At 44.4% G+C, this 24395-nt stretch overlaps 1 protein-coding gene across 1 annotated transcript; it reads left to right on the top strand.

Moving 5' to 3' along the window:
- The first annotated feature begins 2661 nt into the window (after window positions 1-2661).
- On the top strand, window positions 2662-20132 carry fgfr4 (fibroblast growth factor receptor 4). The gene is made up of 21 exons (XM_069677139.1): window positions 2662-3273; window positions 5540-5751; window positions 8908-9095; window positions 9181-9331; window positions 9451-9501; window positions 10159-10428; window positions 10608-10700; window positions 10805-10971; window positions 11082-11205; window positions 12009-12199; window positions 12359-12497; window positions 12735-12928; window positions 13112-13257; window positions 13594-13715; window positions 13811-13921; window positions 14286-14476; window positions 15729-15851; window positions 16346-16416; window positions 16536-16673; window positions 16811-16916; window positions 17429-20132. Exons 2-21 carry the CDS (start codon window positions 5664-5666, stop codon window positions 17603-17605), a joined length of 2841 nt encoding a protein of 946 aa, XP_069533240.1. The 5' UTR covers window positions 2662-3273; window positions 5540-5663; the 3' UTR covers window positions 17606-20132.
- Window positions 20133-24395: the final 4263 nt, after the last annotated feature.

Genomic DNA, 24395 nt, shown 5'->3' with positions numbered 1-24395 from the left:
CTCTTAAGTTGATGGTAAGCAGATAAATTCGGCACCTAAAACTTTAAATGCTCAATTTAGAGAAGCCTCAATGGGCTTTGTATAAAACGTGTCTGTGTGAAGCAATTGAGGTGGCTGCAATCCCACCTGTGTCCCATTAGCATAACAACACGGTGCAATAACATTAACACTGCTGCCCCCTCCCAGAACACAGGTAATCTATCAGCCCAAACACACACACACACACACACACACATTAAAGAGTATTTTCTGCCCCCGAATCAGGCCGAACCTGGTGGGTGACATTGAATTAATCATTTGTGGAATCTGGGCTCACTTGTCTCGCTGTTTTGAGTGCCACACACTCACACACACACACACACACACACACACACCCGCGTGCTCAGGTATGACACAAACATAATAACGGGCCCAGCAGTCGACCTCGCAGCGCCAGCTGGCATTAGCACAGCTCTTATCTGCTTTATGACTTCCACTCTGCCTCGTTTATTTGTGTACTTTGACTTTCGCTGTAAAGCTCCGTCTGACCTGGAGTAGCGCCGCGCGGTGTCAAAGGTCAAATCTGGAGTTTATTTCGACACATAAATTTCAGCTAAACGCACTCACACTGCGGCCACTGGAGGAGTTTGACCCTCAGATAAAAGCGAATCGAGTGTGCAGCGTCTTTATCTGGTTGTGTGATTTATCTGGACCTGTTTTCCTCTGGTGGCTCGCCGTGCTGAAGCGGGTATCATGTAACCATGTTTGAATCCGGGCCAGGACCTTTGTAGCTTATGACTGCCCTCTCTCTCCCCGGCACTTCCTGCCTCTCTTCACAATAAAAAAACTGTCCCACAGAGGCAAAACAATAATCCTGAAGGCTTCCCAAGAGGTTGAAATGAATTTTCAGCTGGAGTTACACCTCTGCTGGCTTGGACACGGGTTAGCTAACGGGTGAGCCCTGATCCAAATATTCGACTGTATTTAACTGGAAATCTTTTCTCTGTTGGTTGATGTGCATTTTGGAATTAATGAAATGAAGAGACATTTTCTTCATCCATATGTTGTTTTTCTGGATGTTTTATAAGCTAGTTGGCTGAAACTGTGTGGACACCCAAACTAAAATGTGATTCTAAGGTCTCCCTATAGACCCTGGCTGCAGACAATAATTGCCCCCCTTCAGGTACAAGAGGAGTGAAATGAGGTCTGGCTCAGGCCGAGTTCTAGTTGGATTAGTTTGAGGGAATCGTTCTGTGCAGGCCAGACAAGTTCGTCCACATCAAACTTGGTCGCCCGCTTCGTCACAAGTTTGGTGACGTTTAGGCTGAAAACCAAAGTTAAGGAGAAACATCACCGGGGGAGTCGAATACAAAGTCACTGATGACTTATGGTTTCACACAAATCTATCTATTGCTCCTGTCCTCAACACTAAGCGGACTTTCTTTGTCTTTCCACGATGTCTCGAAGTGCAGAAACGTGTAACATTGCTGCGAGTGGGTTTAAATTGAAGTCATGCAGGTGCTTAAAGTTACTTTGTGCATCTGAATCTCGACAAAGCGCTGGTGTTTGACGACTTGCCAGTGAGAACAGGCTAAAAAAGAACATGTGATTAACAAACAAGGAGACATGACTGAATTTTCAGAGCTTATAACAGACGATAAATCATTTTTATTCCATTTATTTTAACTTATACTATCATAGAAAACTTTTCACCTTTGATGTTACCTGTAAAGCTGCTGGTTTAGAAACTTTTATAGTGGCTGTGCGCCTAAAAATCACAGTTAGGAACACTTATTTAGAGGAACATTAGCTTTTATTTTGAAGGCGAGACAAAAACAAAGTTGTGTAATATCATTGTTGTTGGAGAGACACTGGTGTGTAAGCAAACTCAGCTGAAGTGGGGAGAAGGAGAGAAGTGAATGAGTCTTCTTAATGTAATCTTGTGTCCACATTTTTATCACTTGATTGTCATTATCAGGTGTTTCCGTTATCTCCCCTGTATGCTGAGCTCGAGCTGCTGCAGCACATTTATTCCTCTCATACAAGTAAAACATCTTTCTCTGATCCGACATCAGAACTTCTCTGTGATCTGAAACTTAAAACTTCATCTGATGTCAGCACATGAGGCCTCCGAGTGTTAAACAGGGCTGATCTTGATTCTCTGCTTCATGCAGCTAATGGGATTACTGGCTCTTGTTCTTTTACTGATGCAATTAAAACGTGGAGGCAATTCACAGCCTTCACTCACTGAAGCATCTTAATTGAATGCGTCTCCTAAAGAGGCCTTAACGCTCTGTTTGCATAAAGGACAATTAACCCGCAATAAATTATGAGGCGTTAAAAAAAACACAAACAGCTTTCATAACGTGATTTATGAGGAGAGTTCGGCACGCGTAAAGAGACGCTCCTGAAATCATTTAAAAACTTTAAATGTTGTTCGGTATTTGTTTTATTCCAGGACAAGTTTAGCGAGCTGTGGAGAGGAGGGGAGGCAGAGGGTCTTGGGTTTTATTTGCCAGCTCTTTGGAGGGATGGGGGGTAGTTTTTTTTGTGTGTGTGGGGGTAACAGAAGCGCTCCCCCTCCCCTCTCTCCTCTCTCTCTCCCTCCTCCTGCTCCCCTGGCCGCTCTCAGACCATTGTTGTTGTGACTGCCGTCCGGAGAGGAGCAGTAGTGCTGAAGGAGGGCTGCTGTGAGGAGGACGCAGTCTCTCTCTCTCTATCTCTCTCTCTCTCTGTTGTAGAAGAGAAACGTACGAGGACGCTGAGCTCCACATTTCACCGGGATTCAGTCACAGAGGAGAGGAGAACTTACAGGAGCGCTGCGTAAAGACGCACGGCAAGAGTTACCCAAGACTAGAGTCATATCGAGACGGGACTCCAAACCACGGGCACGTTTTACCACCCGTTTGTCAGTCTCTTTCTCACGTCAGAAGGAATCTTTTTCAACATTTTCAGAGCGAGAAGGGACTTATTTTTACTTAAACTCCACATTTCGCTTCGCGTTTGTTGCTCTTTCGCTTCATGGATTTAGCTTTCTGAGCGGCCGGCTGCAGTGGACTTTGCCCAGCGGGATCACACGGCTGAGCCCGGCAGCTGTCGTTCATGTTCCAAGGGGCTGTTTTTGATGGATTTATGAGCTTCGTTTTCAGCCGGATACACAACAGCAAAGACACAATCTTAGACTGCAGAGGAGATATTAAAGCTTCCAAATGAGGGTTTCAATATTCGCTCGTATCGGCCGGGAGAAGGAGTGATTCCCCCCCTCATCTCCGCGAGGACAGCCCGGGAGGAAAGGTGGGTGAAAACAGACTGAGACAGCTGGAGAGTTGTTGTTTCATTCATTTTCAGCGGGCATGGCGGAGTGAGGGTTAGATTACCACACACATCTACTGAAAGAACCCTGATATTCAATTATTTAAGTCTTAAATCTTACCATTACTGTGAGGTTATTCTGGTTTTTCATGTGTTTGCAGCGATCGGCTGAAGCAGAGTCTTGAAACAAGGCATCTGAAGATGTGTTCCTTTAGCTCCCAGCCTGACTCATTTGCATTGTAAACTAGTGGATTAACCCAGTTGTTATCATTTAAACAGGATTTTAGGAGACAAACTGTTTCTTTCACAAAGTTTTACAGACATTGAACCTTCCGCAGGGACTATTTGTCAGGAGAAAAGTGCGTTTGTCTCGCTTAGAGTCGAGTTTGAACCCTGGCTGGCCACAAATCACAGGAATGCCCACATTCAATTATTGCAAAAGAAACATTTTATTCCCATTTCTCCAGCTTAAAGTTGATACATTGACACAGTGGCAGTTTTTATCAGACATTTCTAATTTGGGGGAATTCAAAAGTAAAAATGTTAATATAACGTTTATTTTTTATCTTTTAAATTGATCTGAGGATGTGTCAGACTGACTGATCGATTTTATTGACTGATTGGTACACATGTGCAAACATTGTGACCCTTGAAGTCATTATAAATCCATAACATCAGTAGTTACAGGCCTTCTGTGTTTTTAGCAGCTCTTTGGTTTCCTATAAACCATCAGGGATGTTTGAGAGTCATAGTGCTCAGAGCAGATTTATTAAGTGTGATTATGTGACAGATATCTGCAGCTCATTACAAAATCAGAACTGCCCAGTGACGTCCTGAGCCGAGAGCAGAATACAGTAGAGGTATTGGGGCTCCAGCTGAACGCAGCAGCGTGCCAGCGGAATTAGCAGCAGCAGGAGAAGAAGTTTTTTTTCCAGTCCTTAATTGAGAAAGAATACGTTTCATTCAGCAAGCTGGTTCTTTAAAAGTGTGTGTGTGTGTGTGTGTGTGGGCGCGGCATGTATGCATGGAGCGCACACACCAGGGTCTGGCGCCTGTGCGCAGTTGGCTCGACTCGCAGCAGAAATATCTCTGTACTCTACCTTTAATATTCCTGCAGGCTGTCAGAGTTTATAGTTTGTCTGCAGAATTAATTCATGGCGACAAAATGTTCTTAAAGTTCTCTGTATAAAATCTTTATAACATTTTTAATGATAATAAGAGTAGAAAAACATTTACTCCTGGAATTCAGGTGATGTTATTCTTACAGAGAGACGTTTTGTGGAGGTTAAAAGCTGTTTTATAAAGGTTGAAAATGTACCTTTCTCTAATAGAATAAATGCACTGAGCAGTTAAACATATTTTATTAGAGCAAAGATTATTTGAGCTGAAACTTTGATGAATCAAGAGTTTATTGGAGGAAATGATTCAGCCAAACACGGATCCAGAATCCTACATCCATCTTGGTGTGCAGATTTTTCAGCTTCTTTTTGTTCTCTAAAAAAACATCTGAATATCTCTGGTGGCTTTGCACCGTCGGCCTGACAAAAATTTATAGACCCAACTTTCAGCTTTGGGAAACAGTCACGGCCTTTTTCTCTCCTCATTTCTGACAATCCAGAAACCAAACAGTTGCTGGGCCCTCGCAGGCCTAAAGTCTACATTTAAAACAGCTAAATTATTTAAAAAACTAAAACATTGTGTCCAACCGTGTTACCTAACTGCTGCCAGTAAAGACACGAGTGAAGGTTAGAGTTACACTGTGATATAAAAGACTAAAAGTTTCATGTGTCGGCACTTGATTCCCCTTTTTGCTCATACACTTGTCGTATATTTCCACCTCCTGTCCCGAACCTCATCAGCTGCTAGTCGAGTCTCTCCGCTGCTCCTCCAGATTCTGTAGCTTCCTGGCAAGTTTCAAGTGTTTTCCTAGTGAGGGCCCATTATCCCGGGCCAGACTGAGCGCCATCCATTGACAAACAACAGGCGGTAACAGCCCTGCTCCTTATTCATGACGCAGGAGAGCCTGGACAATGTGAGGCGGACGAGCGGGACAGTTAGCAGGACATCTGGTGACGAATACAGCTGCTCGCAGTCCAAACAGGATCCTGAACTGTTGGGCTGAAGAATTATTTGTGCTTTCTGTCACCTGGTTAAAGACTGAACAGAAAGTTTAGCTGCTTTTAAGCTGAAAGAATCAGGTTTCTGATCAGCTGATAACCGTCTCCCTTGTGGTTTTCTGTCCCTGCAGGATCCAGATTTAGAGACTTTGTGGGCTTCTGGAGTTTTCCAATGCCAGGGACCGGAGTGTGAGGCCAGTCCCAGGCTTCAAACACACATTTCTACACCTTATAACCATAAGACACATCAAGGAGATGGCGAGGGTCTGCACGTTCTGCGTCCTCCTGCTGTGTTTGATGGACAGAGTCTCCTCCAGGGTCATCGGCGACGGAAGAACTAAAGGTAAGATCATCTGAAAGCTTCAAACAAATCTGCTCTGAAATCACATTTCATTCCTTCTGCATCTTTAGAGGGTTATGTTATGTAAAATGTGTGGCTGGAATATCTGCTGGTTTGGAACCGCAGACATTTTGTGGAAACCTGATCTGTAAAGGTTACAATCAGTCCACTTTCCCTTGTTAGAAAGTGTCAGTTTCTTGGCAGCCGCGGCCGCAGAGGAAGTCAAGGTGACAGGAAAAATGACAGAGAGTCTCGGATGGAGCGAGGAAGGCGGGGGGAGAAAGCTCTCAGTGTTTTTGCTGCCGTAAACTGTGCTACCTGATCCGTCCGAGGCCCTGAGGCTCGGAAGTGTAAATGTGCCTGGCTGCGTGCCAGCTATAGAGGACGGAGAGGAGGGGGTGAAGGGGCTTTTTCATTCATGCTTTACAGACAGAAGCCGATGCAATAAGTCAGACATTGTTGGTTTTAAGTTCCATAAAGATTTTTCCATTGAGTTAAGACGTATCAGAAAGACTGGTCAATAGAATCAGCAGCTTTCTGAAGCCGACACAATCACTTACTTCTGTTTTACTGGATCAGTTTTTGAGTCAGATTAAAGGACGAGCGTTGACATTTTTCTGTAGATTGATGAAAGACAAAGTGGATTGTTTCCCCCAGAGGCACTGAGCACAGAAGCTGCCTCTTTTCCGTCCCTGCAGCTCCACTTTGTACTGCAGGACCCGGCGTGTTTAGACGACTGCGTGCAGGAGAAGGCCCGGAGGAAGCTTTATGAAAACGACAGATGAGCAAAGAGACAAACCAGGATGGATGATAGGAAGATCTGTAGGTCGTAAAAAGCTGCAGCTGTGGAGATACAACTTTATCTTTGTGCTGCAGGTCCTGCACAAATCTGTGAAGCCACATTCAAACATTCTTGTTGAAAGTGGAAGAATTCTTTCCAATTTTACAATTTCCTGCAAAAAACCACTTTAATGAGCTGAAGTCAAATAAAATCCAACTTCTTCGTTAAACAGGAGCATCATTAAACTCAGTACATTTCTCTACAGCCCGTCTTATTTTGAAATATCTGTGCAATCCAAACAAGGTCACAATTACAGTAAATTACACACCGCTTTTATAAAACTATTCCAATTATTCTCGGTCCTCGGGCGTTTTTTCTGTCATGTTGTTAATCTGATAAAAACTCAGAGAGAAAATAAATCACAGCGTTCTGCAGATATAATTACACTCCTTATGTTACAAACCGCGAGCTGCTAAATGCAGCGGACGACTTGTCCAAAGTTTTTTTTCCTCCTCCAGGAAATTTATTTAAAGTTCTGTTTTCTGCCACATCATTACAGACTGGAAGAGTGTAGCTTTAGTCCTGCTCTAAATCAAACAGAAAAACAGGAAATGCACACAGAAGGAGTCATGTTCAAAGTCAAAACAGCCTCGTTGATTGTTTTCCTCCACAGTTTGCAGCATAAAGACGCAGCAGAACGCTGCTTTTCTTTGCTCAGAATAAGTGGGTTGGCACATTTTTAAAAGTGCATCTGCTGGTCAGACCGAACGATCAGACCAGGGCCGCCGGCTGAAAGAAGCTGACCGCTGAGCGCCTAACTGGTAACTTGTCTATGAATAGATAATGAATGGACGCTAACAAAGTGAAACATAAATGCAATCATGTATGATTACACACATGAGCAGATCCTCTTACTGACTCAGAGAAACTTTGATGTTGATCTTAAAGTGCAACAAAAAGTCTGAACTCTCCTCCAGAGCTTTCAGCTGCTACTTGTGGCCTCCAAGAAAGAGAAGAAATACTTCCAAATAAAGCAACATTTAATTTATGAGTATATAATGTTTGCATGTATGCAGGGACTCACAGGAGGAGTTACAGTTGTTGAAAACGACACAGATTAACCCTTTAAAAAGTCTTTGTATCCTCCTACTGCTGCAGAAACGAGTAAAAAGCCTGGTTTACTCGACCTGCTTGTACTGTACTTTCTGGAGGGCTTTCACTGCTACGTTAGAGCATCAAACTGTCCGAGGCCTCTTCATTGTCCGTGCCGGTTTCCTCAAAGGGCTCCGCTGCAGGCCGAGCCGGCCGGCTGTTTGACCGGCCGGTTGGCTCGCAGCAGCCGAGCGGTTTGTTTGTGTTGTGTTGTGTTTTGTTTGCCCCCTCGCCTCTGGGTGACAATTCACACTCCGCCGCGAGTTCAACTCCCGGGCACCGTCCCTGTCTCTGCAAGTTCATTAGCGTGTGTGTGTGTGTTCATCATACTCTTAGTTTTACAGTGGTCAAATTTGGCCCATCAGAGGAAAATTGGATTTTATATTCTTAATATTTTGAACTCAGAGGGCACAGTTTGTAGATTTCAATCAGAGCAGGCTAAGTGATGAGTGTGCTCACGTAAAAACAAGCCATCTCTTTTCATTTGCTGGTTCTCTGTCCAATCAGTGCTTCTGAATTTCCACTTACAAGGTAGTTAGTGTGCGTTTGCTCCTAAAGCGCTACCTCTACATGTACTCTGGGCGATTAGAAAAAAAGGCAGCACTTCACTCGGACAAGAGAACAGATTGCCTTTTCACTAAGTGCTCGCAGGAAGCAATCAGACAGAAAATTGCCCTGGAAAATTGCTCGTTCTGAGTGACTGAGCAGCAAGAGAGCGAGGTCCACGGCCAGGGCGCACATATGCTCCAACAAGTGAGTGGGCGAGGACATAACTGGGCGAGTGACCCGCTGAATGGATGGCACTGTGGCTGACGGTGACACGATAGTTGCCGGGTTATCAGGGCACTCTATCAGCAGGTCCTGGTGGCTTAAATGACAGCGGCTGTTTAGGAACATTGTGTACTTCTTGTGCAGGGCAGAGGTTCAGAGGTAAACTGAGACGCCACTGAGTGTGGTTCACTTCATGTTCACTAACGAGCTTTGTAGCAGTGGTTTACAACTTTAGACTCTTTGGAATAACAAGATCTTGAAACTGGTTTGGAAGTAAACAAGAAGCATTCATAGCAAGTTTCCAAAATACTGAAGGGCACAAGGAGTCGGTTAGCATCAATTCCTCCTTCCTTCCTTCCTTCCTAAAGTCAAGCATGCAAATAAAACTAGGAATTAAATTCACACAGGCCCGAAATAACTAAAATCTTTCTTCAACCCTACTTTTTCCCGTCCAGATCTCCGGGTCTCCAGGCCTCTGATTGTTCCAGGTTACCCTGAAAACACGACGGCGGTGGTGGGTGGGCAGGTGAAACTGTTGTGTAAAATCCACCGGCCGGCGTCCACTAAGGTGCAGTGGCTGAAGACGGACGCCGGAGCACCGGGACGGAGTAAAGGAGGACAGCCTGGCCTCAAGGCTCTGACGGTGAGAACAGATCGACTGGTGGAAGCTTTTCTTTTGTCCTCCTGATGTCCAACAGGTGTTAAGGTGGTGTCTCTCTTGTATACAGGCGCTGCAGAGCAACGGGTCCAAGCTGAACACTTTGCATCTGTCCAACATCACCGTGGAGGATGCAGGAGAGTACATCTGCATGGCTGAGAGCACCCACGCAGGACAGACGGTACAGGCCATGCAGTCGGCGTGGCTGGAGGTCCTGCCAGGTGAGACTCTCCTCTTACCAAGCCAACATTTTGCACATCAGACCAGTTTTTGTGCCGTTAAGATGTCATTTGTTGGGCTCCTTTATTGCTCACACTAATTCAACTTTTGCCTTCTACAGGTACCATCATTACCCGAACTGTGGACCTGTCTGATGCTGACATCCCCCAAGGTACGGTTACTTCATACTGGAAAAAGTAGCATTCAAATATGTGAGCATTTTCCCCTCTTGAATATCGAAGCCAGAGCAATCACAAAGTAGTTTAGCAGCCAAACTTCCCATCGTTTGAAAATACTTGACGATGAAGTAATTTAAGCACACTGTTGGTACCAAATGTAAAATGTAGACAGTATGGCGGCCATCTGTTGTCTTCCTCCCACGGCTGGAGTGAACTTTTCTCCTCCCTTCGCTCACTTAGATCTCCAGTGAACCTTCACCGCCCCTCAGATTTACTCTCCGTCCACTGTCACGCTGCAACATGTTCATTAGCTTCTTGTCCTCCATGCTTCTTTTCTTTCTTTCTCTGGGAGAGGGAGGGTGTGTGTGGAGGAGGGTTGGATCAGTTTGGCCTCCTGGTCTCTATGGTAATTTCATTGTGTGAACTCGGGGGGGTGGGGGGTGGAGATAAAGGGGTTGAAGAGCTGGAGGTCATAGTTGAGGTGATGGCTACTTGCTTTGGACGCCAGATGAAGAAATAACCTGCTTGCATTGTTTGATAGAAATAAATGAAACATCGACAGCACAGGAAGAAAGGTTGTGCTCTATCCTAGCTAACATGCTAACACCTTGTTTTCACTTGTTTCACACTTTGTTCTTTGGCTTCAACAGACGTTCTCGAGGATCTAAATGAGGACACCACAGAACATCTCCTGTTAGAGCCGGGGAACGTCCTGAAACTGCGTTGTGACATGAGCACCCGGCCCGGCATGGCGGTGAACTGGTACAAGGAGGGAGGACGGGTTGTTCCTACGCCCCGAATCCAGATCCGTGGTGCCATCATGGAGATCACAGACGTCACATACGAGGATTCAGGCATCTATGTTTGTGTTCTCAGAGGAACCAAAGAGCCTGTGAGGAACTTCACCATCACTGTGGCAGGTAGGGATTCTTACACTGATAATTAAAAGTTGTTATTGATTCAAGATGGGTTTTATAAAGCCAATCATGTCAGTGCTTTTTATATATTTGGCCAAACAGATGCTAGCTAAAGTTAGCCCATTAACAAGCTAACGGTTCACAGAAATGATCTTCATACCTCCTGTTTGTCATGTTTTCAGACTCGTTGGGGTCGGGAGATGATGATGAGGACAACGGCTTGGAGGATGCATCGGCTGAGATCGAAACCGACCAGGTTTACTTCTCCAGAGGAGGTGTGTTGATGTTTTTTAAGTAACGCCAATCTTTTGGTTCAACTCCACCTCTCGGCCTCATTGGAGCCATCTGACTAACTGATCTCTGGTTGGTCTTTATACAGGTCCCTACTGGACCCACACCCAGCGTATGGAGAAGAAGCTGTATGCTGTTCCTGCAGGCAATACCGTGAAGTTCCGTTGCCCGGCCATGGGAAGCCCCATGCCAAGCATCCGCTGGCTCAAAAATGGACGTGAATTTAGAGGGGAGCACCGCATCGGGGGCATTAAGGTGAGGGTGGTATCACAGATGCCACATCATTTGAATGATCTGGCAGAGTTTTAAGTTAGAACAGTGATGTTCCATCAACGCTGATGTCATTGTGTGTTTTTGTTGTCTAGCTGAGACACCAGCACTGGAGCCTGGTGATGGAGAGCGTCGTGCCTTCAGACAGAGGAAACTACACCTGCGTGGTGGAGAACAAATACGGCTTCATCGCCCACAGCTACGTCCTCGATGTCCTTGGTAAGAGATCCCGTGTAGTGCTGTCCAGTGCTTTTTGTTTCTCAACCCAACATTTAGATACGTTTCTTCCCTAAACAAATTTAGTTAGTATTCTTTAAACCTGATTTTTCTGAATTGACAGTATTCATGGCAGCAATAGCAACAGTTGTTGGTCAAAAGCCTCGGTGCTGAGTGAGGGGATAGTAAGGGGGGTTCGCAGGGGTGACAGGGCCGTCTGGCGTCCACACCAGTTTTCTACCTGACCTGTGACAGGAGATCGAGGAGTTCTGCGGTTTGTTTGTTCATTTGTTTGCTGTCTGTCCACCACGGGGTCAGTTTCCGTCCCCATTGACGGGGGGAGAAAACTAACGAGACAGTTAACGAGATCAGAGAGCGAGAGTAACCACAGATCAAAGAGACCCGGCGACCAGCTGACAAAGAGCCATGCTAATGGAACAGATTTTTATCTGATAATGACAGTTTTGCTCTTTTGTCAGAATATAAACACATTTAAGTTGACAGCATCAACTGCTGGGTGTTTTTAGATGTTTGTTGGCTGTTAAATGGACAAGGATGTTTTAGCCACAGCTTCCAATGAGTCCAGTTTGTCCTGCCTACACGGACTCCTGGTGAGAGGGGTATTCCTGAGACTCCACGCCTGGCAGATCAGTTAAATCTCCTTCTCCATGTCCCTGAATCACCTTTGAACTGTTGCCCTGAGAGGAGGAAAGCCTTTAAGCTCTGGATAGGGACTCTGGAGCTTAATGCTATCTTTCATCTTTCCCCACTTTGCTCACATCTCCTCTGATTTCTTCCCATTATAGAGCGTTCCCCTCATCGGCCAATCCTGCAGGCGGGTCTACCAGCCAACACGACAGCAGTGGTGGGCAGCGACGTCCAGTTCCACTGTAAGGTGTACAGCGACGCCCAGCCTCACATTCAGTGGCTCAAACACATTGAAAGGAACGGCAGCCGCTACGGTCATGATGGGACGCCATACGTTCAGGTCCTCAAGGTTGGTAACATATAACAGAAAAAAGAAAAGAAGACGAAAAAAGTTCGGATCTCTGTCCAACAGACTGCAGCTTGCTTTATCTGCTCCTACTTGCCATTAGTTGGTTTGTAGTTGTGTTCTAACTGTTAATGTCTTTTTCTCTGCATCTGTGTTGTACAGACCGGCAGTCTGAACATGTCAGAGGTGGAGGTGCTCTACCTGTCCAAAGTAACCATGGAGGATGCAGGAGAGTACACCTGTCTGGCTGGGAATTCAATTGGATTCGCCCACCAATCGGCTTGGCTCACTGTTATCTCAGGTAAATAATGATTCCAACTTTTAATCCTTCAAAAAACATTCTTGCATCGTCTGCATAACGATGTTGCTGACAAACATAAACACAAAGCTACAATGCATACACATTTGTTTCCTTAAATTGGCAGCAAGCGATTCAGCGAGTTTCATCTTGGCAATGACGAACTCAAATAATCAGAATGTGAAGATGTCACTTGGGTTAAACGTATTTCTCCTAAAAATTGTCCTTCTTTTCTTGTAGAAGAGGAAGCAGCAGACGCCATGGACACCATGGAGACCAAGTACACCGACATTATCATCTACGCCTGTGGTTTCCTGGCTCTGATCATGGCCATCGTCATCGTGGTGTTGTGTCGAATGCAGGTGCACCCACGAAGGGAGCCGTTTGATGCCCTCCCTGTGCAGAAGCTCTCCAAGTTTCCTCTTCGCAGACAGGTAAACATGCTTTGGAATATATCAGTGACTGTGATTAAAGGCCTGGGGATGCTTGAGAGTTCCTTCCAAGTGTCCTGCTGCAACGTCTTAACACGAATGTGTTCAGAACCGCTGCACTTGAAAGTCTCCTGTATGATCCTGAAGGTTGCTAACTAAACTGTAATTTTCTGTCTCTTCCTTCAGTACTCGGTGGAGTCCAACTCCTCAGGGAAGTCCAGCGCGTCGTTGATGAGGGTGGCTCGTCTCTCGTCCAGCTGCTCTCCCATGTTGGCTGGAGTCATGGAGTTTGAATTGCCCTACGACCCGGATTGGGAGTTCCCCAGGGAGAAGTAAGTTATCTCCAATTAATAATCTTTTCTGTAGTCGTTAGCAAATATATTGTAGTATTTGAAGTGTTGCGTTTCAGTAAGAGTGTTTAGTGAAAGGTTCTGCCTCTTGCACAGAGAGTATTTCTTCACTTAGTTTGGTTTGGCCTCTTGGATCCAGACTCATTTAAACATTGTAGACCTCACATCATGTGGGGACCTAAAAAGAAACAAGCCCGCAGCCCATTTTTGGCTCAACACAACCTATGTTTTTGGAAACCAGAGCCCCAAATTATGGATTTCAACAGTTTTCATTTGGACATACTTATTTTTGCTAACTTTCTCTGTTTCTCTCTCTAGTTTAACGTTGGGTAAACCTCTAGGAGAAGGCTGCTTCGGTCAGGTGGTCAGAGCTGACGCCTACGGCATCAACAAGGACTCTCAAGATCAGGCGACCACTGTGGCGGTGAAGATGCTCAAAGGTAGGAGAGAAATAAAACAATAATACCCCCATTGATGAAATCAATTCTTCCGTCTGCGGGGAAGGCGTGTTTCTAAACACATGTTTTTTCTTCAGATGATGCCACAGACAAAGACCTGGCAGACCTCATCTCTGAGATGGAACTGATGAAGGTGATGGACAAACACAAGAACATCATCAACCTGCTCGGAGTCTGCACACAGGATGGTGAGTTTCTGACCCATGACTAAACCTTTTTTCTTCGTCTGTATTTGGTAACAAGGTTGGATCTTCTTAGGACAAGTCAGTCAAGTTAACCTGATAGTCCTCTTGGCAATCAAGCTCGTGAATAGATCAAGGATTAGGGGATAGCTACTCCTTTGTCAATGCTAATTATGACGCACCCTTATTTTGGAAGGTAAACAATGCCTAACCTTTACCTTCCTCCTAAACCCCCTTTTTATTGTAATCCCAACAAACCAACCTAATTAAGAGTGTTTCAACTATGGTGGTCCCAAGCCTCCGAGCTAAAAACAACAATGGTAACAACCCTGTCCTTCATCACACAAACATGTTTGTGTTTACCCTCCAGGCCCTCTGTATGTGCTGGTGGAGTACGCCTCCAAAGGCAGTCTGAGGGAGTACCTGCGGGCCCGGCGACCCCCCGGCATGGACTACACCTTTGATGTGACAAAAGTGCCTGAAGAGCAGCTCACCTTCAAAGACCTGCTGTCCTGTGCCTACCAGGTTGCCAGAGGGATGGAGTACCTGGCCTCTAAAAGGGTATGTTCACTTTAAAGAGAGGAAATACCTTCAGTGGAGCGAGTTGATTCTCTGGTGGTTGTAAAACATTTCCATTAGCCGTTTATGGAGGCAAGAGACGTCAAGAGGAAGCTCAAGAAACCAAAGTTTAGAGCTGAAATGATTCAGTCAATTGATCAGTTGACAAAATTAACTGGCAATATGTTAATAATTGATTATGTGAGGACTGTTCTTGTTTATGGATTGGGGCACTTGGCCTTGATATGGATGACTTTGGTCAAGACTGTTCATGTTGGGAGCCAACCCTTCTCCTCTTTCTCCCGCTTCCTCTGTGTCTCTTGCTGCCTTTCTTTTCTTACCACCCCCGCCCCCCAATGTTTCTATTCCTTTCAGTTTCCCAGCAAGCACTCTGTCTGTGTGCTTCTTATCAACATGTCTCTTTGTCCGCCAGCCGGTGTCTCAGACAGGCATTCCTGAGCAGAGAGCTGCTGCAGCTTCAGTCCTGTTTACTCTTCTCCATCCATCCATCTGTCTGTCCCTCCGTCGCAGGGCTTTGTCCTTTTAACGCCGCCATAAATCTGTTAGCAAACAGGCAGCAGAACTGTCGTCTGGGTGTAGGCATCAGGTTTCTGGCTGCACGGCCTCCTAAGAATGCAGGAGTCTGAAACTAACCCTCCATTATGGGGAGACCCGCAAACCAAGACTGGTTCATTTTGCACATCCCCACAAATCCCACGTCTATTTCGAATGAAAACCAAAATAAACTTAATGACATCCATTCAATGTGGGCAAACAGAGCCTTTCTTTTTTCCTCCCAAAGGGTTGTTATTTCTTCAAACTCCCGGCTCTCTATATAAAGACATTTTAATTTTGTTGCGTTCACTAAAATGAGGCACTGTGTGTTGACTTTAGACGACTGAGTCTTTCATTTTTGGAGAAAATCTGCAGTGAATCATTTCTACCTCCCCTGTCTCCTTGTTTTTACATGACCCCTCCAAACCACGGCCTGGAACAGACAAGAACATGTAGCATTACAAGAGAAAGCGCTTTTCATAGATGTAAAACTCTTTAATAGAACATTTTGGTTTTACTTTTATTTGCCAAGGGTTGTCATTTTTTGCGGATTACGGATTTACCAAATTAGACATGAAATCCTTAACCAGGACCATTTAAACATTATGCTAATCCTCTAATCTGGAGACCCAGCAGTTGGCCTTAAGCTCACTTTAGGTTTTCATCAGTCTTTAAATCTCTCTCTTCTCTCTCTCTGCAGTGCATCCACAGAGACTTGGCAGCCAGAAACGTTCTGGTGACCGAGGACAACGTGATGAAGATCGCTGACTTCGGCCTGGCCAGAGGAGTGCACCAGATCGACTACTACAAGAAAACCACCAACGTGAGTGACAGTTTGAGGTTACTCTCCAGGAGTTAAACTTTAATTATGTACAGTCGAGAAGCAAAATGTTTGTGCCTTAAAATATTTATAATCAGGCTTCATCAAAAACTGGGTCGTATCCAAATAACTTACAGCTTAGTTAGAAACCCCACTGAGCCTAGAAGATCAGATGTTGGCCTTGACCTCTGATCTCTGTAAATTGACATATACATTTGCCCTCAGGGATCAATAAGGTATCATGTTCATATCATACAATCAAAGAATTCAAACATCTTCATGTACAGATATGCCTGTCTGGCTCCTTTCACAGCTTTAATACCCCTCAAGACAGATGTCTGATGTTTCCCTCTGATTGGCAGCAGGCTTAATGGGACTTAATTAGAAAAGAGTGGCGAGAAGGAGGAAGGAAAAAACTTCTACAGAGAGAAAAATGTGTTCAGATGAAAAGTGATTAATGAAGGTGGAGCTCTAACGTGTTCATGTTGGCTCTGCAGGGACGACTGCCGGTGAAGTGGATGGCACCAGAGGCTTTGTTTGACAGAGTCTACACGCACCAGAGCGACGTGTAAGTCCAACTTCTTATGTATAAAATAACTGCAAGAAAACAGAAAGTTCTGAAGCCCTCCTTGTTCTTTAAATGTAAGTCCTAAAAAATGTCTCTCCTCTCCTGTTGTTGGTGCTCAGGTGGTCGTTTGGGGTTCTGATGTGGGAGATCTTCACGCTGGGCGGCTCACCGTACCCTGGCATCCCCGTGGAGGAGCTCTTTAAGCTGCTGAAGGAGGGACACAGAATGGACAAACCCTCCAACTGCACACACGAACTGTAAGCAGGAAGTCCTCTTCTTTAAGTGTCTTTGATTGATGTCTAAGCTCTGAGTCTGTGTCCTGACATGCGGGGGCTGGAGTCTGATAATACAAAAGTTGTACAGCGTCTAAATGTGTTGCTGTTTTGTTTTTTAGCTACATGATGATGCGCGAGTGCTGGCACGCCGTTCCCACCCAGAGACCGACCTTCAAACAGCTGGTGGAGGAGCTGGACCGAGTGCTGCTGTCCATCTCTGACGAGGTGGGTTTCAAACACACGCGCGCACACACACAAAGCCTAACGTATGCCGCCGTGAAGATGCACACACATGTTCATTCCTCTGTTTCACAATCTGCCGTCCAGATGTCTTCAGTGCAGAAGAGTGAACGTGTAAAGAGCAGGATCCCGGGCTGATAGACTCGTAAACAAACAAACAAAAGCTAACTGTGTTTGGCTGCAGCGTTCACATTGTTGAAACGTCTCTCCGGATACATACCAACACACCAAAGAGTTCATGAGACTGAATTTGTTGGTTCATAAATCGAGGCTTTGAGTTGACCAGACTGTTGTTCTCCATGACTGTGGTGGTCTGAAACTGAGATTATAGATGTTCTCCACATGTGGACACAATTAAAGGAACAGCGTGTTCAAAAGCAGTTTTAAATGACGCCAAATTCAATTGTGTTTACAGCCAATTTAACAAACATTTCACTGCTGGTTTCTGCGTTTGTCTTCATTTCTAACTGCTGAACTTCTTCCTCTCTCTCTTTCAGTACTTGGACCTGTCGACGCCCTTCGAGCAGTACTCCCCGTCATGCGAGGACACGTCAAGCTCCTGCTCCTCCGACAACGACTCTGTTTTTACCCACGATGCCTTGTCCACCGACCCCTGCCTCCTGGGCTACCAGGACGTGCGCTCCCGGATAGACATGAAGGCGCCGCTCCGATAGACTAAAGGCATTCACACACGAACAGACTTGAACTCTACTTTGGGCTTTCACGTGATGTAAGACATTCACTGGCGGCCATATTGGAGGTCCATAGCTGCATTTTAAAAGTTAAGTTAAAGTTTTTATTCTCTCTTATTACATTGGACCTCCATTATGGCGCCAGGAAAGCCCTCAGATAGGTGGGCATTTACACACACATATGCACGTGGAGCACTGAGGCCGGTGGGCTTCATCACATGGTGAAGGTTTGAAGAAAAACATTTCATTGTGGGCAGAAGAAAAGAGGACAAACAAACGTGGTACTTTGGACTATCCGCTCTGGCACTGTGCCCAAGAACAGCTGTAACGTTGGAAAACTGCGGCACTAAGAGACCCTGGTACTCGAACGCCTCACAAGCTTCCTTTGATGAACTCTCCTCCAGAGAGGCGACGGACAATGATCTCAACCCGAACCCAGGGCGTGAAAACCTCGCTGATAAAGACATTTTAACGTTTAAAAAAAAAGATTTATTTTGCTATGATAAAACAGAAGAAACTGATTGTTAAATATAAATCTCTTTATATAAGATTATTTTACTTTTGTGATGCTTATTTAAGAAGAAAACGGTCTTAAATCTCAGGATCTCTTGTGCTAAGAAGTTGCTGTGGCGGCAGCGAAGTGCCTGAATTTACGATTCCTGTGAATATATTAGAATATCTAAATATTGTATGTACATATCAACAACTTTAAGACGATTGCCTTTTATAAATTATTCTGAATGACACAAAAATGAAGGTTATCAGAGGAATTTAATCAAGTGTTTCAAGTGCCAAACCGGTCACAAACTGTCTTCATATTCAGGTTTCATTCCAAAATATACAGAAATATTTGAACTTAATGATCTCAAATTGTCTGAATAAAAAGTTAGGACGCACTAAGGTCCAACTCTGAATTCCACACTAACAGTTATGCTGTTGAGATTTGGTCCACATCAGCAGTATTCTCTGAAAAGTGGCCTGATTATGAGTTTGGATGAACTGAGGAACACAAATTCTCATTTTCCGTTGACCACACCGACCTCAGATGTATTTGGCCAAATATCTTGGATCGGGCTGCAACTTTTCAACTCTGAATTTTGGAATGAAACTTTCAATTTACCAAATTGCTTTGACCCCAAACCTCCCAAAACCCAATTTGTGGTTAAACACCAGAAGGATCCAAGTTCTTGTTGCTGCTGTTGTTTGACGAAAACCATGAAAACCTTCGAGATCGAAAAAGCATTTCTGAAGAAGCCAGATTTCATGGAGCCGAAGGTCATGAGACGGACTCATTTACACGTAATGTAAACGTGGAGGCAACGTAACGTGGTCTTCCTCCAACAACAGCTCTGTCAGGGTGTCCAGGGTGGGACTTGTCTTGAAGACAGGACAGAGGATTCAGCATGGGGGACTCAGTTGGGGAGCTCGCCCAAGCCCACTGTCACTGCTGACAAGGAGAGGAGCACAGGGAGCAGGAGGAGGAGGGTGGGCACTGAATGTGAAAGCCAGTGTGATTGATTTCAAATAGAAGAGAAGGGGGAGGGTCCCTCCTTTGTCTGGCTCTAACCCCTTCACCCAGCCCAATCTGTTGGCGAGGGGTCCTCAGGTCCGCAGCCCGGCCGGACAATGAAGGCTTTGCAGGCTTAATAGGTGTGACTGCGGACCAGAGGGAGTGTTGGGGGGTGGTGTTGGGCTTGTGTGCAAATGAAGAGGCTCTTATTATGGAAATGTGTCCTCTTCTCTCCCAAACGCCCCTATCTTTATCCCACAGCCACCATCTTTTAAATTACAAATCTTAATTCAGATTGGGCCACCAGGGCCAGCTGCAGAAAACTCCCCTGTGTGCCAACTGAGTCCCAGTCGAGCCCCTGAATCTGACCTCAGGACAAACAATGTACTTACAGATATTCAAACGTTTGATGGATCTTGTTTGATCGGGTAATGTTATATCTTTTCTCTGGATCTCATCCATCAAAGGTTAACCCTGTCAACACAGTTTTCTGTTGGTCACCAGCGCAAATTTTAGTGCTGAACATTTGGTCCAAACTTTGGTTGTTCTAAAAGCTTCGGTGTCCTGAAACTTCATTTGGTTAAAACCTGCATCAAAAGTTGTATTTTCAAAGTGTCAAAAAGCTCGAAGAAGGTTTTTATTCCGAATTGCCTTAAATGCTTCATCCAATCATCTCCCTGTGTGTGAAAACAGTCAACCATTGTGTCAATGAAGGATTCATGCGTCTTCTCTCCTCCCTTCTTTGTAATTTAAGCTGTCAATCATCATGTGACGGTCGGTGTCGCTGATGAATATCTCATTTGGAGTGAAGCTCTTACATTTACATACAAAGTGTCCGGATGCGTCTTTACATTCCAGCTGTCTGCTCTTCTCCAGGTACAAAACTGTAAACAGTCACGATGTTCTTAAACATTTCCTCAAGAGAATTATTTTAGAAATATCTAATTTATTTGTTTATTGTTTTGTTTTTATATGAAATAAAGTATAATTTAAAATAAAGCAGATCTGTGTCCTCGTCTCTGTCAGGTTTGACAATAAACTGACTCAAAGGAGCCAAAAACTGATTCCGTTTTAATCGGTTAAAATGTAACAGATGTTTTCATTTGGAATCGACATAAACAGAAACGTTCTTTGTGCTTTTCGTCTCTTCCACTGTTTACTGCTGGCTGTCCACAGCGAGCTCAGGAGGTGACTGTCTGCCAACTGATCCAGATCACCTGAGCTCCCAGGACTTTCCCATCATGCACCCTTGTTTGCTGCATTGATTCCTGATTTACACATGCCGTTGTTATTTACTTTATTATCTTTATTTTTGGGGCCTTTATTTATAGAAAAGCAAAAGATAGACAGGAAATATTTGGAGAGGAAAGTGGGGGAGGACATGCAGCAAAGAGCCGAGGGCGGGAGTCCAGCCTGCGGCCGCTGCGACCATGGCCAATGAGCTAAACAAGTGCCCAACATAAATGTGTTGAGGTAAATATCTTGCCATTGATTTTGAACTTAACATTTTTACTTGAATTACACAAAAGTTTGCGACAGATTTGGGATGTAGCTTTCGCTGATATTTTGGGCACGAGGCTGAAACATTCTTGTCCAGGCTGTACGAGCGCTCAGGTGGTCCGGACAGATTCACACAGCTGTGTCTTGCACACTTCTGATTATAACTTTGGTGCACTTCCTGACAGGAGTTGGATTAATTAAGAGTTAGCTTACGTGGCGTGCACATTTGCACATTGCTACCTATTGCATCCTTCCCTATAGGTTTGCAGAGATGTTTAAATACATCTTTGGAAAGTCAAATTCCACCTTTCCTCTCTTCATTATGTTACTAATAACAACATTTTCATTGGTTGGTTTAGCATTTAGCTTTGTGTTATATATTTTTCAGTTTTACATTTTTAAATTTGATTTTTGTGGGGTTAGATGCAGATGGATACAATCTGCTTCTGCTGCAAAGCGACAAATGTGGATGCAAGGTACGCTCTGGTTCATGTGGTCGGGGATAATGTCCACACTTTAGTATTCTGAAGCCCTGTTGTCGGCTGTCTCTACAGGAGAGCGATCAGTTTGTTTCACTTGATTAAAGTGAGCGAGTTCAGTGTGTTGGGAGTATTTCCTTGGCTTCTTGTGGGTCACTAGTGTTACGCCTCACAATGGAACAACAAGCCACAATCTGACCCAAAAGTAGCCACGTGAAACACTTTAAAACTCTCAAATACAAAAGGACACACACACAACCAAAGCATTAACAGAAGACCAACAACACAAGGTTCCTGTCTGAGAGGCACAAAACTCCAGAAGCTTCACTCTTCAGATGTCATGACTGGAGTTTGTAAGCTTCCATGACCAGGTGCGCCTCGTTGAGCAATCACCTGGGAAGTTACAACAGAGGGGGGGACGGGACAAACAGTGCAGCCGGAACAACTACAACTACTAAACATTTAAAGTTATCTTACTGAAGACCTTCTGTGCGCAAACATCGCTCAGAGGAAACTTACAGGTGAGCACGACCTGGGTCTTATTTTTGAGAGCAAGAAAAGTGAAATCAAACATTCTGAGAGAGAGAGAAACAAACGTGAGGATGAAAGACAGAGACGAGCTCAGAGAGGGGGCGACGGCTAGACGTAAGAATGAAGAGATGGAGGTCAAAGGTCAAGAGGAAGGGAGGAGAGGGCAGCATGATCTCAGCCAGCCCCAGCTTTTTGAAGTGTGTGTGTGTTATACTTCTCTGTGTGTCTGTGTAGACGATTCTGTGTGTGTGTGTGTGTGTGTGTGTGTGTGTGTGTGTGTGTGTGAGTGTGTGTGTGTGTGTGTGTTATCTCCTGTGTACATGGTGTGTGGTCTGAACATGTATGTGTGCCTCTTATCTTCTATGCACAATAAATCTCGATCACCCAGAGTGTGTCTCTCTCTCTCTCTCTCTCTCTCTCTCTCTCTCTAAGCTTCCCTCCTGCTTGAGATGATAAACATCTCAGTCTGGGATCTGTGTGTGTGTGTGTGTGTGTGTGTGTGTGTGTGTGTGTGTGTGTGTGTGCGTGTGTGTGTGTGTGTGTGTGTGTGTGTGTATCAACTGCAGATATAAATAAAGACATATTAAGATCTCACTTGCTTGACATCCACATTTAGGTCCACTCATGTCTTTGTAGAGCAACGTACCATCAACATGCTTTTACTCTGATACCTGTGAGTACGACTTCAAACCCTGGTCACAGTCCGATACTTCAGAAGAGAGCCTGGTATTTAAAACAGATCTCCTCCTGAACTGACAGATCTTTGTTCTGCACTAAAACAAACCTTTTTTAATAATGTAATGATGATTTTTTTACACACTTAACACAAAAAATGCTGTTTTATTTAAAGCACTTCCGATTGACTGAGGGGCAGTTTTTGCTCCCTTTCTGCAGAGCGAGGCTAGCTGTTTCCCCCCGTTACAGTCTTAAAGCTAAGCTAAGCTAACCGACTTCCAGGACAGACATTAATTAATAATTTGAAGAAAACAAAATAAATAAATTTTGGTCTACCAGTGAACTCTTATCCTCAACCACTTACTGTACAGAACACACAGACTGAACAAATATTTGGGCGTGTATGTGGATGCTACTCTATCCTGACCGTAGCAGGAAAAGGTAGGTACCTTCGTTGGGTTAATGTCGTTGTGTTTTCTGGGCCACCATAGTATACTGTATTTGCTGTGTTAGACTGAGTGGTCGGTGTATCTGCTGACTGTCTTTCCTACTCGACTCATCTGATTAGTCAGCGAGGGTCCGGCCTGTATTGTGGGACTCAATTTGGCGACTAATCCAGCTCCCATTCAGTTAAATGAACTGTTGCTGCTGCTAGTGCTGCTGGGAAACGCCCAGACTCCAGTTTTTATGACTTAAATTGTATTGTCAAGAAGAGGTAAGCATCAGCTTCAAAGTAAAAACATGTGAAGCTTGTTCACCTGAAAAACATCTTCATCTTGGTGTCATGCTCTGGTGTCATGCGAGTTCACATGTGGTTGTCCTCACCTGTAAAAAGAAACCAAACAAGGAGGGAAAAGTCCAGAGTTTGAAAGAAGCAGTGAGCAGACAGTTTGAGGTTTTAAACCCACATCCTCAGCCACCCATGAGACCGTTACTGTCAGCTATGACAGAGAGGAAGAGAGAGATATTCTCAGTGAATTCCAGCTTGTATTTGTTGAATCAACAGCAGTTATCATCACTCTGTGAATTTCAATAATCAAAGGATCATATTTGTTCTGAAGGAAATGAGACTCAAAGCTTTGATCCTTAAAAAAGGCAAGAAAAAAGTCTCTGAGAGGCAAAATAAACTCTCGTCATCCTCATAACATCATAGAAGTTCCAACAGTGATACACTCCCATCTCCAGCAGCCTAAATATTTAAGGTTAGCTTTGCCAAAAGGGTTTCATATCAACTTCAAAAAGCCTCAGAGTTGTCAAAGTCACTGGATACCTGGGAGCTATAAACACACAATCGGATAAAGAGTTAGCTTTAGAGGAAGTAGAAAAAAGATACAGAAGGTAAGAAAGATTAAAGAGAGACAGAAAAACAAGAATCCTCATGAAGTACAAAGTCCTCCAAACTTTGGATTGGTTTGGGGAATGTTTATTTTTGGTCTTCATGAACCAATAGAGCAAATGTTTCAAAAGCTTAAGCAATGGAATAAACACGCTGTTGATTCTTTTAGCAAATATTAGCATACCTGGCTAGCTAGCTGACTAAAGTAGTAACTACCTGTAGCACCTGTATATTGTACCTACCTGTATTGTAGGCTAAAGCTGAGTTTAATAATATAATATCTATCATACTAGAAACCATTGGGCTAGCTAGCTAACCATGGGCTACAAGACCTAGCTGCTTGGTTTTCTAAGGGTCAACAGCTGAGAAGATTTGACTCTTTGCCTTGTAGCATTAGTGTCTTACAATAACATATCATGTACAGCCATTATGTGCACATTAAGAACAATTAATACGGTTTCTGTTTCAAACAGCTGGAAGCATCAGAGACACATTTTAACCATCTCAAAGCATTACATAGCTAGCTTGCAGTAGCTAATGCTACCTGCTAGCGAGTGACTGTGCCATGTCAGCCAAAAATGCACAGCTTCTGTAAATTTGAGGTCCTGTTGCCTACTTGTAGAATTAGCATTTCGGTCTTTTATTGTATCATAGCCATCGTGTAGGCTACATTAAGAACAATTTACAGGCTTCATATTTTAAAACAAAGAGCATTAAAAAGTAAGAGGCTTTTAACCAACC

Source organism: Semicossyphus pulcher, unplaced genomic scaffold (assembly GCF_022749685.1).
Source record: "Semicossyphus pulcher isolate SPU_LCO1_2020_fin unplaced genomic scaffold, fSemPul1.0.p SCAF_10, whole genome shotgun sequence".
Lineage (NCBI taxonomy): Eukaryota > Metazoa > Chordata > Actinopteri > Labriformes > Labridae > Semicossyphus > Semicossyphus pulcher.
The sequence above is the reverse complement of the archived record's forward strand: the minus strand, read 5'-3'. Positions and strand labels throughout refer to the sequence as shown.

Excerpts from the sequence above, each read along its gene's own strand:
- fgfr4 (XM_069677139.1), top strand. The coding sequence starts at position 5,664 with ATGGCGAGGGTCTGCACGTTCTGCGTCCTCCTGCTGTGTTTGATGGAC. Across the intron at positions 11,206-12,008 it reads CTACGTCCTCGATGTCCTTG|AGCGTTCCCCTCATCGGCCA; the intron begins GTAAGAGATCCC and ends TTCCCATTATAG. Across the intron at positions 13,922-14,285 it reads CGGAGTCTGCACACAGGATG|GCCCTCTGTATGTGCTGGTG; the intron begins GTGAGTTTCTGA and ends TTTACCCTCCAG.